Source organism: Parasteatoda tepidariorum, chromosome 6 (genome assembly GCF_043381705.1).
Source record: "Parasteatoda tepidariorum isolate YZ-2023 chromosome 6, CAS_Ptep_4.0, whole genome shotgun sequence".
Classification (NCBI taxonomy): Eukaryota; Metazoa; Arthropoda; class Arachnida; order Araneae; family Theridiidae; genus Parasteatoda; species Parasteatoda tepidariorum.
The window spans coordinates 30,534,385-30,550,195 of record NC_092209.1 but is presented as its reverse complement, the minus strand read 5'-3'; the positions used below and the strand labels follow the sequence as shown (position 1 = coordinate 30,550,195).

At 30.6% G+C, this 15,811-nt stretch overlaps 1 protein-coding gene across 1 annotated transcript; it reads right to left on the bottom strand.

Moving 5' to 3' along the window:
- Positions 1-5,755: 5,755 nt before the first annotated feature.
- LOC107438512 (TP53 regulating kinase) lies at positions 5,756-6,715 on the bottom strand. The gene has a single exon (XM_016050820.4). The coding sequence runs from the start codon at positions 6,534-6,536 to the stop codon at positions 5,796-5,798; it is 741 nt and encodes a 246-aa protein (XP_015906306.1). The 5' UTR covers positions 6,537-6,715; the 3' UTR covers positions 5,756-5,795.
- Positions 6,716-15,811: the final 9,096 nt, after the last annotated feature.

The following is a 15,811-nucleotide window of genomic DNA, read 5'->3' as shown; positions in this document are numbered from 1 at the left end:
TAATACACAAGGATAATTTAAAAATTGTTGAGGATCAAATTCAATTATTACACATTTGATAAATTTTTATGTTGTTAAGTGAGTGCCCATTCAAAACTCAAAGTTCCCTTTTTAGTGAGACAGCCCCCTGCCTTTTTTATTTCTAGGGAGAACTCTGAATATTGTGTATCATATGTTAATGGAAAAAGTTTCCTGAGAGACCAATTTTTTTTATTTAATTATACTGATACCTACTGGTATATAATTTTTACATTCCGATGTATTCCTAAATTGCTTTACTATCATTCCCAAATTAAAATAATTTTTATTCTAATTTCTGGCAAATTTCAATTTTTTAATTACTTTTTATTCTTTATTACATATTCATTCAGTTTGTAAACAACTTATTTTTTATAGTTTTTCTGAAATTTGTAGATGAACTCTTATTTTTCACAAGTAGATAATTAAATTTTTTTTATTATTTTGTAATTAAATTTAAGAACTCTATTATTTTTACTAATCTTTACTATTTTAATACTATTCTTAGTTTTTTTTTAAATTGAGAACATTGATTCTTTTTTATATGTAAAATGTCATTTAAATATTTGATTTTGTTTTCCAATATCACAAAAGAATATAGTACTAAAAATATTTTTGTTAATAGAAGAAAAAAAAATAGCTCTGCTACAAAATTAGTAATTACATTTTGTAAAATTCCTGTTTGTGAGAAAAGTATTTTTCTATAATATTATATGTACAGTTTTCTAGTCAAAAATAAAAAATTTTCTTTATTTGTCTAAATGCCTTAATTTGTCTTTATCTAACCCACATATCACACTTTATTTTTAGTACTATCAGATAAAACTTTTTATCAGATGTGGACCATTAATATGGAGTTAAAATATGGCTTGAAATTAAATGGGCAAACTTAGATAAGAAGTTATCATTTCAGTTTTAAGTTCATTGCTTATTGCCTTAATCTTATATATTTTGTAACTTTAGGGGGAAAAATCATATTGGCTATTTTAATTGTAAACAAAAAAGATATTTTCACAATTTTGAAACTATTTACCATTTCGTGGAACTATAAACAATGGCTTGAATAATTTTTAAAGCCTAAAAATTTCTTTTAAAAAAAATGCGTTTGAAAGACAAAGAAACCTATTCCTTGTGCAGCAAATTTATAAACTAATAATATTTGTGTCAAAATGCTGCTTCATGGGTATAAAAGTATGAAGTTTTAGTTAATTAATAATTAGCAGTAAATTATTATGCAATCTATAATAATAATTTACTGCAAGTTATTTAAACTTTTAATAAGATTGATATATTAAAAATAGATCAAGAGGTAAAAAAATTTAGAGACTAAAAAATATTTGAAATATTTTTTAATAATATTTCAATTGTAATACAAAGTTTTATTTAAATAAGATTAAATTATTATAATATAATATCAACATGAAAGACTAGGACACTTAGATAGTGAAACTAACCTGAAAAGCCAAAAAGAAATTTAATATTAAAACCTAATTTTTATTGGTTTTGAATCATTTCTAATAAAATATCTTAATTGCTAATTCCAAATCTTTATCGATTAACGTAATCATAAAGGCAATAATGGAATTTTATAATAAATAACACTAAGGTAATTTATTATTATTATTTCAAATAAATACATATTTCATACAAAATTTAGATTTCAATCTATTTTCTAAGTATTATTAGGACTAACAAAACCCATAGGAAAAAACAAGAGGGTAGATTTGGGGATTGTAATAGCCAACAGAACAATAATATATCACTCAGCAGTGAGTGAGTGTTCTTTACCAAATTCTATGAGAAAATGTCTTAAGGTGATAATTTAATGAAAATGTTTTGGAATCTTCCAAAACATGGTCTGCACTGATGACACCATTCTGCGATTTCGTAACTAGAGGATTTTTAGTTAACTTGTTTCAACTAAATAAATTAATTACGGAATTCTTAATATGAAATTCTTTTTCTCCCATTCAACATAAAATACATAGTACACAACTTATCGAATTTAAAAAGTAAAATTGTCAATAAAATTTAACATAGATGGAATGCATAATAATAATCAAAAATCAATTTTATAACAAAAAAAAGACTCTTGTTAGCGCATTGAAAATAAGTCAGAATCACTAACAAGGGAAACTAGGGAAGTGTGACTCGCCAATTTTGAAATAAACTAGTGGGATGTATGCCTTATGAGGAATAATTTTAGGGGGCAACATTCGTTTCGGCCCATAGAAGGTCCTGTGAGAGATAAAAAATAATTCAATATATAGAAAATCGGTATTTTATTACTTCAATGCAGATTATTAGTTATTGTAATTGTCTCATACTCCAATTAATTTGTAATTAATTGGATACTTAATTAATTTGCTAATTAATAAATCAATCAGAAAATTAATTGTTAATTGATTTGCAATTACATACTCCAACTAATTTGAAAAGTTTTTTGGAAAAAAAATTTGACGTAAATTTTTTTTAAAAATTAACCTAACAGGTTTTTCTGAAAAACAACAGATATATAAAATTTTCGAAATCAATTTCGACAATAAATATGCATTATATAGTACGTGAAAGCACCACAAAATTAATTGGAGTATGAGACAATTACAATAACTAATAGTCTGTATTGAAGTAATAAAATACCGATTTTTCTATTTTTTATCTCTCACTGGACCTTCTAGGGGCGGGAACGAATGTTTCCCCCTAAAATTATTCCTCATAAGGCACACATCCCACTAGTTTATTTCAAAATTGGCGAGTCACTCTTCCCTAGTTTCCCTTGTAAGTAAATTTCACGTTATGGGGATCACCTAATATAGACCAAAACAATACCAAAATTCTAAATTAACATTTGGAAATTTAGATACCAATTTTGGTAAATAAATATAAGAAAATGATGGAAATGTACAAATTGATCTTTATAATTCCATAGTGTTGACCCCTGTTAATAACTAGGATAATGCTTTGTCAATTAAATTTTAAATTCACTTGTAGGGTAAGAAATATTACTTGAAAAAGAGTAACTGTTAAAAGTAACAGCCATTTGTTATTTTATCAAAAAATAAATAAGAATTATAATTTGCAGATAAAAATTCTACAGCAGAATGACTTTTTAACAATGGAAATGTTGAACAAAAGTAAGAATCACAGATGAGAAAAGTACCTTTGAAGGGCCATGAAATAATTTCATAAATTAAATTTAAGAAGGATGTTCTAGCACTAAATTTTAGATCAAAAAAATTAGTATATACTTGCAAAAAAATTTAATACTTTTAAGTACTAGAATTCATTCAAAAAAAATTTTTTTTTAAAGAAAACATACATGTTCTAACAAATTTTCCCTCTTATCAGTAATTGATTTAGGAAACATATATATATATATATTGTGAAAAGTAATTATTGAAATTCAAAATTCATGAATTGTAATACGAGGGTTGCTATTTATATTTCTAGCCTTGGCAACAGTAAGTGTTGCTAGGCGACCGCAGACGATTTTAATCGAAAGTTTGATATTTTTAAACATAAATTCAGCAGATGATTTACCATTATAGCTTCATTTGTGTTGTTGACAGTAAATTGAAAAGTTCTTCTCTTTCAAAAAATGGAATTGAATTGTGAACATTTTCGTGTCATTATTTTTCATAACTTTCGACGAGGATTGTCAAGACAAGAGTGCTTCGATGAACTTAATTCTTTATTCTGCGATAAAGCGCCATCCTACAGCAACGTAAAAAATTGGTATAACGAATTAAATCGTGGTCGATGTTCCATCCAGGACGAATCCCGTGCAGGTCGTCCAAAATCCGTTGTTGTGCCAGAAAAGATTGATGCTGTGCGTGAACTGATAAAGCAAGATCGTCATGTGACATACCGTGAGATAGAGGAGTCTTTGGACATTAGATGACTAGCATCAATAAAATATTGCATGAACATTTGAGCGTAAAAAATTTTTTTTCGCGTTGGATCCCGCATAATCTGACAAACTCTCAAAAAAAGGCTCATGTCGATTGGTGCAAGGAAATGTTGGAAAAATACGTTCAAGGTACATCAAAGGCTGTGTATAACATCTACACAGGTGACGAATCATGGATCTATGCATATGAGCCGGAAACAAAACAGCAATCAACTGTATGGGTCTTCCAAGACGAGGCAAAACCAACAAAAGTTGTTCGAGGAAGAAGCACATCGAAACAAATGATTGCCTGTTTCTTCGGCATTAACGGTCATGTGGCAACAGTGGCGTTAGAGCAACGCAGGACGGTCAATTCTGAATGGTACACGACCATTTGTTTGCCAGAAGTCATCGGAGAAATTCGAAAAAAGCAGAAGAACAGGCGAATCATTCTTCATCATGACAATGCGAGCTCTCACACATCGACTCAAACAAAGGCATTTCTGACGGAGCGAAAGATCGAACTGATGGGTCATCCGCCGTACAGCCCTGATTTGGCACCCAATGACTTCTTCTTATTCCCACACATCAAAAATAAATTACGTGGACAACGATTTTCGACCCCCGAAGAAGCGGTTGATGCATTCAAAACGCATGTTTTGGAGTTACCTCAATCGGACTGGAAAAAGTGCTTTGAAAATTGGTCCAAACGCATGCAAAAGTGTATTGATCATCATGGAGAATATTTTGAAAAACAAGAAAACCAATTTCGATCCTACATATTTGTTTTTTCATTATTAGACCAGAAATATAAATAGCAACCCTCGTATCATATTAAAAATTAGGTTTCTTAAAATCGTGCAGAGTTTCGCAGCATAATCGTTGAAAAGGTGATCGAGAAGCAAAATAGATTAACAATGGAATCGGTTCAATTTGAGCGCATTAAAAAGTGATTACTCAAATTCACAGTTCAAATTTTTTTTATTAAGAAAAAAAAAATCACTGTGTTCAGAAGCTCCCAAGGGCCGCAGGTTGTCAACACAATTCATGTCAAAAAACATTGCTAGTAGTATCCCTATAGTCTCCTTTTCCTGCAAATAGTTGCTTTTTCAGGCAAAAAAAGCTGCCATAGTCTCCTCAGGCCGAAAATAGTTTCATTTTAGTGGCCTGTGGAAACCCCAACCAAGCTAATTTTTTTTTCTTGCCAACATCAGCGATAATAACTAAAAATGCGAAGTTTGAATTGTATTTGCATAGATGAAATATGTGTAATGATCGGAAAAATAGGAGGGGCAAAGATTTTGACTTAAAAAACAAAATGAAGGTATTAAGTTTAAGTGGAATTGCCCAGTATGAACTTACCACATTGATAAATTGTGGATTTTCATATTAACTTTTAAGCGATGCACAAAATCTTCATTGGTGAAGTGCAATTATCCATATATTTGTCCTGAATCCACTACAATTATATTTTTTTAAAGGATTGTCAGAGTGTTTATTTTTTCAATGCATTTCTTCATAGCGCAGATATTTTAATAATGCCCAAATTAATTTTGAAGTGATACGTAGATACTTGGTATCTCATGAAAGTGAAATTATCATTTTTAGTTTCAGACATTTTGTTTTAATTGTTAAAATACTCATTTATTTAACACCTCAAATTCAAGTAGTTGATTTATATCTAGATAAATGGAACTCCTATTAAATTCAATAATTATTTTACAAAAGGAATGTATGTATATTCTGCTCATTTAAATAAATTTTTAAATCTAAGAAAGAATTAAATTTACTAAATATCATTATTTGATGAAACATACTCATTGCTTAAATATAAAAACAGAGCAAAAGTAGCAGGCAAATCTTATTTATTTATCTTAATCACAATACATCATCCTACCATCGACCTTTTCCGACCTCGCTGACGAACTTCTTCTAATTTATCAGCTACAGCTGAAGATTGTTTACCAAGTGTCTTTAAATACTGCTGAAGTATTGCAGAATAGAATTTTTCAGAGTTTGGGTGAGAACTCGAAATAGCACGTTCTAACACATACAAATCAACAGCTTTATCTTCAATCATAACGTCTCTCTTTGACAAACCAAAATCAATAAAATAAACATCAAAAGAACCCCCGGAAATATCATCTAAATGGTCTTTTTTCAAAAGTAGATTAGAGGTTGTAAGATCGCCATGAACCAATTCATTTTTATGCATTTTAGAAATACCTTCACCAATTTTCTGGGCTAAAGGTGTTAAGGTATTAATTCCATCGATTCCATGTTCCGTTTGAACAGATTTTAAATATTCTTTGACAGTTATTGAGCCGGTTATTTCTTGAAGTATAATAGAGCGAGCCTGTAAGTCTGCAAAATAAATAGCAGGGCACTTTATACCAATTTCGTGACATTTGTTGAGAGCTCTGACTTCAGCGCGAATGCGCTCCGATGTGAGTAATTTATCAAGATCGGGATGACGATACTTTTTAGAAAATCGTTCTTTTAGAATAGAAGGCTTCTCGAGAAATGTACCAATATAAATTTTTGCCTCTGAACCTTGGTTTTGCACCGTAAAATTTTCTTTCAGAGTTAAGTCTTTTGAAAAATTGTAGGTAAGTAAAGGCTTTGCCATTGTGAAATCACGAAACTAGTAATTAAAATCAAGTGAGGCAATTAAAATTGAGAACTTTTAAAATATATCTCCTTATAACTTATAATATATATTTATCCAAAAAGTAAATGTTCCTCACGTTTCTCTCATGTTTACAAAATGATAACAAACATGTTGAGTGGTTGATTTAATTGAAATCCGAGTGAACCTACACTTTTCGCTTGTAGCCTCTATTTTTAAAGAATAAATTGGTTGATTGATTGAAACTGCTTTTAGCTTACACTTAAGAACAAAAGCTTTTAGCTTCCACTTAAGAACTTACACTGACAAAAAGTAAAGGATTGGATTTGTCTTTGAACTCGGCTGAAGCAGATTTTCTCACGAGTTTTTTTTTTTTTACTATTAAGATTAGTCTCGCAGTGGACTGATCACTTAGACACGGTTCCCAGCAGATCACCGAAGTAAAGCATCACTGGCTGCGGTCAGTGTGCGGGTGGGTGACCACTTGGATCAGTCTGCGTAGGGACCGAGGGTGTGCGGCATTGATCCTCGTTAAACAGTGCTACCGTAAAGTGCTCAACTTCGCGTGCAGGTCGCTGGGCCTCCGAAGGGGGGTTGGTGCCATCCCCTCTGCAGAGGATCAAGATTGTGATGGCATGTCTTCGAATCATCCTCAGGGATGCTTCCCAGACCGACGCCAAGTCCATTGTGCAGCTCTAGTGTGACGTAAATGATTTACAACAACAACCATATTAAGATTATATTAACCATATTATATTAATATTTCCTTAACCGATTTTTTTTTCACTGTGCACCATTTTAATATTATTTGACACTTTTATGTATACTTTTTATTTCACTAATTTTATTTTTCTGCTAGTTTTAATGGTCCTGAAGACACTTATAAGTTAACACTTTCTGTTGAAATTTTTTTTAAAATAAACTTTTATTTTTATTTAAATTTTAAACTGTATAAGTAGCAATTCATTTGCAGTAACCATTCTCTGCTGAGAAATTTTCAAAATACGTTAGTTTTTTTAATTCCAATTTGTAACGTTTACAAGTTAGACATTTTGAAACCGTTTAATTACCACTTGAGATTAATCATATTTTTTTTATTAAGGATTAAAGTTGCACGCTCTGTAAATAAAATACAAAGAATTATTTTTCATACGCAAAACTACTTTTGTGTCATAATGTATGTAATTTAAGCATATTTCTTTGAAAATGATACCACATTTTATAAAATTACTAGGCTTGGCCTTAAATAGGTTAATTTTTTTATAGATATTAAAGGAAAATTTAATTTTATGCAAACGTGCTTATTAAAAAAATACATTATATTCTTTCATGTTCATAAAAAAAAAACAGATTAATGATTCAAATTTGAAACATCAAATCAAAAACTTTTAATGGTACCAAAGAATATTTTCCGACTAACAAATATTTAAACCAGGTTTTGTTTACCACAGTGTAGTACAGGAAGCAAAAGAAAGAAAAAACAGAACATTATAATAATAAATAAATACGTGGGTGTACTTGCAATATAAAGAACATGGTTTTATATAAGCGAACGGCAAAAGTTTGGGCCACTTAATATGAATTCCAATATTTTTTTTTTTTTTTTTTTTCTTTACTTAGTTCGACGCATTTTGTAACTTTTAATGCCAATCGAAAACTTTTCGCACGCAATAAAAAACTAGCTTATACAAAGATAAACTTAAGCAATATTAAATCTGAAGGTGATTATTCTCCTCCCCCCCCCCNTTTTTTTTTTTTTTTTTTTTTTTTTTTTTTTTTTTTTTTTTTTATATATATATATACACGAACTTGGGTCTCAAATTTATCCATAATATAATGTGAATTTGATGTTATTAATGTTAATACTTTTTGTAGAAAAAATACTCCTATTTCGTCTCAAAATTTAATTTTAATTTAAGTTTTTCATCCAAGTTTCGGCACATTTTTTGATAAATTTGGGTAATTTAGAAACAAGACGGAAATATTAATTTCCAAGATAATCAGCAATGACTAGATAATTGCAAAGATCTGAAATTTTATGTTGAGAAACAAATATTAATTTATAAAATAATTTGTATGTTTTGTAATTTGATATACATTTAAAATAATTAAAAGAATTTCTAGGAAACTAAAGTAAAATTTCTTTTTCTCAACAAATATCTGCCGAAAAACAAGCAGTACAACTTTTTATTCTCATCTGACTTATTTAAATATTTATTTTTGTAATTTCCATTCCGCGTAGGTTTTCATTCATTTATTTATTTCGTATATAGTTTTGTAAACCTATATTAGTCTGAGTAGGGAATACTTAATCTTTCCCAAAAATTATTTGATAGCAATATTCATATTCCTCCGTTCTTTTGTTAATGTATTTAATACGAGGTCATTTTTAATTTATTTTAAACGACTATTTTTAGGATAATAAGCTTCATAAATATTTTATTGCATATTCTGTTCATGCGACCTGGTATTATGAACGATTTTATATAAGTATAACGAGTGAATAAAGTAAGAATAGAGAATGAAGCCAATAAAGAAGAAAACCAATCAATGGATCAGTGAATATCAGCTAACGAGTTGCTAAATGCATAAAAATGTTAACTTTTAAATCGTGTTACGACAGTCGATGACAAAAATTTTTCATTTTTCAAAATTTTTTAACAAAATGATTATATATTGAATGCAAAGTACCTTTAAAATAGTATTTAAGCATGTACAGTTATAAACGCGATTTCAAATATCTAAAATATGTTGAGTATAAAAATGCTATGAAATTTAACCAAATCGCATGAAAATTGAATAAATGATCGTATTGGAAAAATTTTGTTTAAAAACGCACAATTTGAAGTTTGCAAAAACTTATTAATTAAGCATTTTGCATTGCAGGTCAAAATGTGATGAAATTTTCATTTATTACGAGTTATATTGTGGGGCAAGGGAGACTGAAAACACTTCGCTTTTGATTAATATTAGAAATTATATTTATTTGTATAGCTTAATATTTTGTATATAGCTTATTTTTAAATAAATTAACTTACTTCATAAAGTTTAAAAACAAGTGTTTTATAATATCAAAATAAATCTGATTCTTAATTCAAGTACTGTTTTCGTTATTGTTTGTTTCAGACTATTTTAACTGGTGTTTTTTTTTCCAGTACAGATATGTTAATTGAACCTTTTTTATTTAGTCATTTACGATTTCTTTTTATTTAGGACGTTAAGTAGTACGAAACTAAATAACTACTTTTATTCACGTTTTAATAACATTTCTTATTTATTTTTTTTTTTAAAAATTATAGAAAATAATTTAAAACTGATTTTGATCGATCAGTCGAGTTTTTCTTAAAGATAATCCCAGTAATGCAAGATCGTCTTAAATAAAAATACACATGACAAATTATATTAGCAAAACGAGCAAGATTCAATCCATGGCACTAACACCATGAGTTAAGAGTAGTAACATCAAGCACAATTTTTCCTATCGCATGTTAAAAAGTATAGCAAAGCAAGCATAAGTTTTAAATACAAAACACTTACCTCAAAAGTTCAACTTTGTTCATTTCTCCTTTTGCTTTTTCGATTTATTTATTATTGCGTTATTAGAATTATATACAATTGCAGCTTGTCCCGCGGTAGACTGATTCTAAAGACACGGTTAACAGTAGAACACCGAAGTCAAACATCACTGGCTGCGGTCAGCAAGAGGATGGATGACAACTTTGATCAGTTTGCGAAGGTACCGAGGGTGCGTGGTATCGATCCTCGTTAAACTGTTCTTACCTTAAATAAGTGCTCGACTTCGCGCAGATCGTCGGGCTACCCCAAAATCGAGGAGCCATCCCCTCTGTAGAGGATCAAAATTGCGATAACATGTCTTCGGATCAACCTCAGGAATGTTTCCCGAACCATCGCCAATAGCTCATTGTGTAGCTCTAGTGCGACATAAATAAAGTACCTACATTTGCAGGCTTGTGTGATCAATTTAGGCATATAAACCTCTGTTAAGGAGAAGGACAGGTAGAACAATTCAGAGAAAGGCATCACATCCAGAGTTACCGCGGGATTTGAGCCCGCTAACGCCACGCTTCGTACAGCGTTTGGCGGGTGACACCTCTTTTATTTATTCTGAAGGATTTACTTATTTATTTAATCGTGCACATACATATAAGCTTGTATGCTTAATTTTATTAGCACGATTATTCGCTATCCGTTTTTCTACTTGACAAAAACATATAATTCAGAGAATGACAGCACGAAGACACATCCAGGGCTATGCTACCGCATATAGGGTTAAGAGCCTGCTACCTTTACGTTACAGAGTGTTATCGGACTATACAGCTCAGCCAGGGAGGTTCTTTAATCAGAAGGAGAGTAGCGGTAATATTGTTTAATTGCAAAAATTGAAATTTTAATTTAGGAACTATAATTACTTTTTAAAATCCAAACTCCTTCAAGTAGTGTCCCGCAGTGGACAGATCATTAAGACACGGTTCCCAGCAGATCACCGAAGTCAAACATCACTGGCTGCGGTCAGTGTGCGGGTGGGTGACCACTTGGATCAGTCTGCGTAGGGGCCAATTTTCAAGAACTTTTAAGATCTTAATCACTTGGCCATTATAAGTATTAATCTAAATTTAGTAATAATTATTATTTGCTTTAATTTAAGGAAAATATTCAGTTTGAGTGGGAAAATTTCAACGAGGACCCTCGTTAAGTTCTTGAAAATTGGTCCCTACGCAGACTGATCCTCGCAGTAGGGTCCTCGTTAAACTGTTCTACCGTAAAGTGCTCAACTTCGCGTGCAGGTCGTTGGGCTACCAAAGCGGGGGTGCTACCCCCTCTGCAGAGGATCAAAATTGGGATGGCATGTCTTCGGATCATCCTCAGGGATGCTTCCCAGACAGTCGCCAATAGCCCATTGTGCAGCTCTAGTGCGACGTAAATGAACTACAACAACCTTTAAGTGGTAGTAATATTTTATTTACGTTACACTAGACATCTGAGAACATGTCTGAAAATGAACCGAAGACATGCTGTCACAATTTTGATCCTCTGCAGAGGGAATAGCTCCACTGATTTGGTACCCCTATGACCTGTGCCCGAAATTGAGCACTTTACAGTAGAACTGTTTAATAAGGGACGATACCGCAATCCCTCGGTTTCTTCACAGACCGATCAAAGTAGTCACCCACCCGCACACTTCTCGCAGTCAGTAACGTTGCCATAGAGGGCCAAGACCTACTGTGCCTATCTCAGTGTTCTTGACCTTGGGCACTGGGGTGCAAGAGCAGATATTCCGATTGGGTGGTCAACCGAACGCGGAACCCTCAGTTTTTAATCCCCAAGCATACTTGGTACTTATTCCATCAACCCAGCGAAGGGATGAAAAGCTAAGGCAACTTTGCCCGGCACGAAAGTCGAACCCAGGATCTGGTGGCATGAAATAAATAATAATAATAAAATAAATAAATGATCAAGGAAAGAAAATAACTTATCAACACAGATCATGTGAATTCATCATCATCAACAGCACGCCAATATGGCACGTCTTTCTTCTTTACTAGTATAGTATAATTCCGATTCTGTCTGATAGAAAACCGAAGTAATTTCGAGGTACCTATTTTCACCCCACTACCAGGTCTTATCGCACTCTTCCCTATACCATATTCATACGAGAGAACAGTATTAAGATCGCCACCATGTGATCTTGGGCCGTTATAGTCAGAAAGACTCGTGTCTTATGCAAGGGCGCCGACAGAATAATATAAAAGGGGGTGCAACCCTCTAACAAACTACCCCCCCCCCAAAAAAAAAGAAAATTTTTAAATATTCTGTTATTACATTTTGTTTTGTTATTACACATACTTTCATCTGTTAATTTTTTTCAAGATACATTTCTTCATTGTTAACAAGATATTTAAAATAAAAGTACGAATTTCTTTTACTTGCAAATTTTGACACGAGAAACTGTACTGATGGCGCTGGCATATACTGACTTTGAAACACAAATAACTAAAAACAGTAGTTTCGTATACTAAAGTGTTTGTGCAAGCTTAACATTGGTATTTATTGCGTTGATGAAGTTTTACAGTTGTGAGAAGTCAATCTGTTTTATACACCTTTGTTAAACTAAATAACTAATAGAAAATATAATATTATTTATATTTTATTAAATAAAATTTAAAAATATAGCTCAGATATCTGCCAAGTTTGTGCATGCTCAGTGTGCATGAGAAAAGAATCAAAGATGACTCAGAATTCATTGAAAAAGTTATAAACAGCTTTGGACAGCAAACAAGACGATTACAATTCTTGTTTGATTAAACAATTTTTTAATTGTTATGAATCAATAATTACTTAATTATTTGTTTTGGAATAAAAATATTTTTAATAAAAAAATTTGTAACAAAATTGTTTTTCTGTATCTCTTTAATTGTTTTTAAAAAAAAAGCCAGGGGGTGCAAGTGCACCCTCTTGCACCCCGCTGCCGGCGCCCTTGGTCTTATATGATGTCATGGGCCGTAAAGAGGGAATCACGCGATGACATATATTGTTGACATATATGACATATACATATATAGATCATGGTCCTAAAGGCGTTAAAAAAGTTTCAATGGTTGCAGTGTTATCCTCATATCATAGAATTAAAAGAGTATCAGAAAATAAAGACATTAAAAATTTTCTCACACTTCTTACATTTGATATTTGTATACCGCTGCCTCTCAACGTTTAAGTACCAATTGTCAAATTTAGACGCAACATCAAACTCTGTGGAGGAGGTCGATTTGTTGAAATTCCGAGCAAATCATGAAGTTGCTCAGATTTCAAAGAATTCCTGTAAGCTGTCTTCAGTTTATTGTGGCAGAGGAAGACGTAATCATTGGTAGAATGACACAAAAATTTTATGATTTGGAACACATCCAAGAATCTTTTTGACCATTCTTCACCTTTAAACTTTTCAAGCATTTGAGTAATGAAACTAAGTTAAACTTGAAATTTTCCCACTCAAACGGAATATTTTCCTTAAATTAAAGCAAATAATAATTATTACTAAATTTAGATTAATAGTACTTATAATGGCTAAGTGATTAAGATCTTAAAAGTTCTTCGAAAATTGACACACTAAAACACCAGGAAAAAAGCAAAACTTGCTTTAATATTCTAATTTATTTTGTATTTATTCGGAATTTAAAACTAATTTATTCAGCTTGCAGACGAAAACTTATAGACTATGAAAGCTAAGCAAACAATCGATCGTTTGGTTAGATAGGAAAAAAGCCATTCGTTTCAATTAATAAAGAATATATCAAGAATATATCAAGGTCTGCATCTGTTTAAATAACTGATATTATGCGTGAAAGGAAATTGAATATTTTTGTTCATCGTTACCTATGTTTTAAAACAAAAAAAAACAGGTGATCAACTGAGCCGTTGTTTTTTTTAAAGAGGTGTAAGTCTATTAGGATTTAAAGAATCATTAATTATTTTTTATTATTTTACGATTTTAATAATCATTATTATATTTTAAAGTAAAATAAAATTATGGTGTTAAAAACAACACTCAAATTTATTAACTTTCGTTAATATTTAATTTATAATACTCTTATTGGCAATATTTGATAATATTCACTTCAACACCAACCCTTAAATATCTAGATATATGAAAAAATAAAAAATGATAGAATTTTCTAATAGTTAAGATGTTTTTTTTTAAATTATACAATAATGTTTAGTTGAATTCTAACAAAAGGTGAAAGAACACGCTGAATTTTAACAGGAGTTTGTACTTTGCTATATTATATTCAAATGGAGTTGAAGATTAATATTGAAGTTGATGTTGGAGTTGATATTGAAGAGCCATAAAATAGTTTTTAGTATCATATAAAACTATTTTATCCTTTTATTTTTGTTTTATAAATTTTTTTAATTTAGTCTAAAATGTTTTGAGTAATTAAAAGTTATCTATTAAAGTGATCAAGATAATCTAATTTTCCAGTAACGCACGTAACACAATTTTGCATTTTTTTCCGTAAAAACTTAAGTAAGACAGAGAATTTTAAAATGCTTTGTTTTATAAATTAAGAAGGCGAGATATTCAGTTAAAACTCCCAAAAGTTATAATTTAAAAAATTTATTTTATTCAATGTAACACACGTAACAAAAAGTTACGCGTGTCACTGTTACGTGTGTTAAAGGTACTTATACACTTTATTTATTTACTATATTTCTATATTATTATATTAATGAAAAAGTGAAATCATGTCCGCGCATTTTTCATAACCGCCGCACAACTTCAACGCCAAAATCACAAATAAAGAATTGTAAGATTCAGGCTTTTTCTGTAATTTTTGTGAAATCATGTCGGTATAAGCATTAATAAGACGATAATTTTGAAACTTCTGGGAGTTGTTTTCCTAAACTTCTATTTGTTATATGTTCATGTATAAGTGGAATACTTCAACTGCATTATTCAAATTATTCTAATATAGATAAGTTTGAAATAGTGTCATTATCTGAAGCTAAAAGAATAAAAAGTTGATGAAAAAAGAAAAAAGCATCGCATCTTGCATTTCAAAGGCAAGAAAATAAAAGAATTGAATTCTTACAGAAATAAATAAAATGTGTGTTCTTTAGAAGAAGAAGCATAGGGCCAAAGTGGGAAAAAAGGTGTGAAAATGCAAACGCAGGATATGGAAGAATTTACCCCGACCCGCCCTTATTTAGGGCATACGGGTAAATGTTTATTAAAATAAAAATAAAAAAATAATAATCCAGAGAACAGTACAAACATAAATTACATAAAATACACATCAGACATGGCAACAGCCCATAAACATGGCGGGCGTAGAACAGCTAAAATCATGTAAGGTGATAAACATTAAAACAGCAATATATTAAAAAGTGTCAATTAAAAGAATAATTTAAAAGAGCAATTTAAAAGATAAACGTGCGAAATTTACAAGAGAACAAAATTGTAAAACATTTAAAAACATTACTTTTAAAACCAATTAAATAGTACAAAAGTAAATAACAATAAAATTGGAGCAAGTAAAAAAAGAAGAGTTTATAAAAGACATAGTAAAAAAATGAGACACCCAAGCTGGAAGGAACAAGTTCCGAGACATTAAAGACCGTCTCCCATTACATCCTCTAAAGTTTGTTTAATAATCTTTTTTATGATATTTCTACAAGTCAGGTTAGCATAGCATTGATGTTTGCCAATATTATTAAAGTTATTGCCCCGGATTGTCTGGAATTGAGAACAATTCATTAAC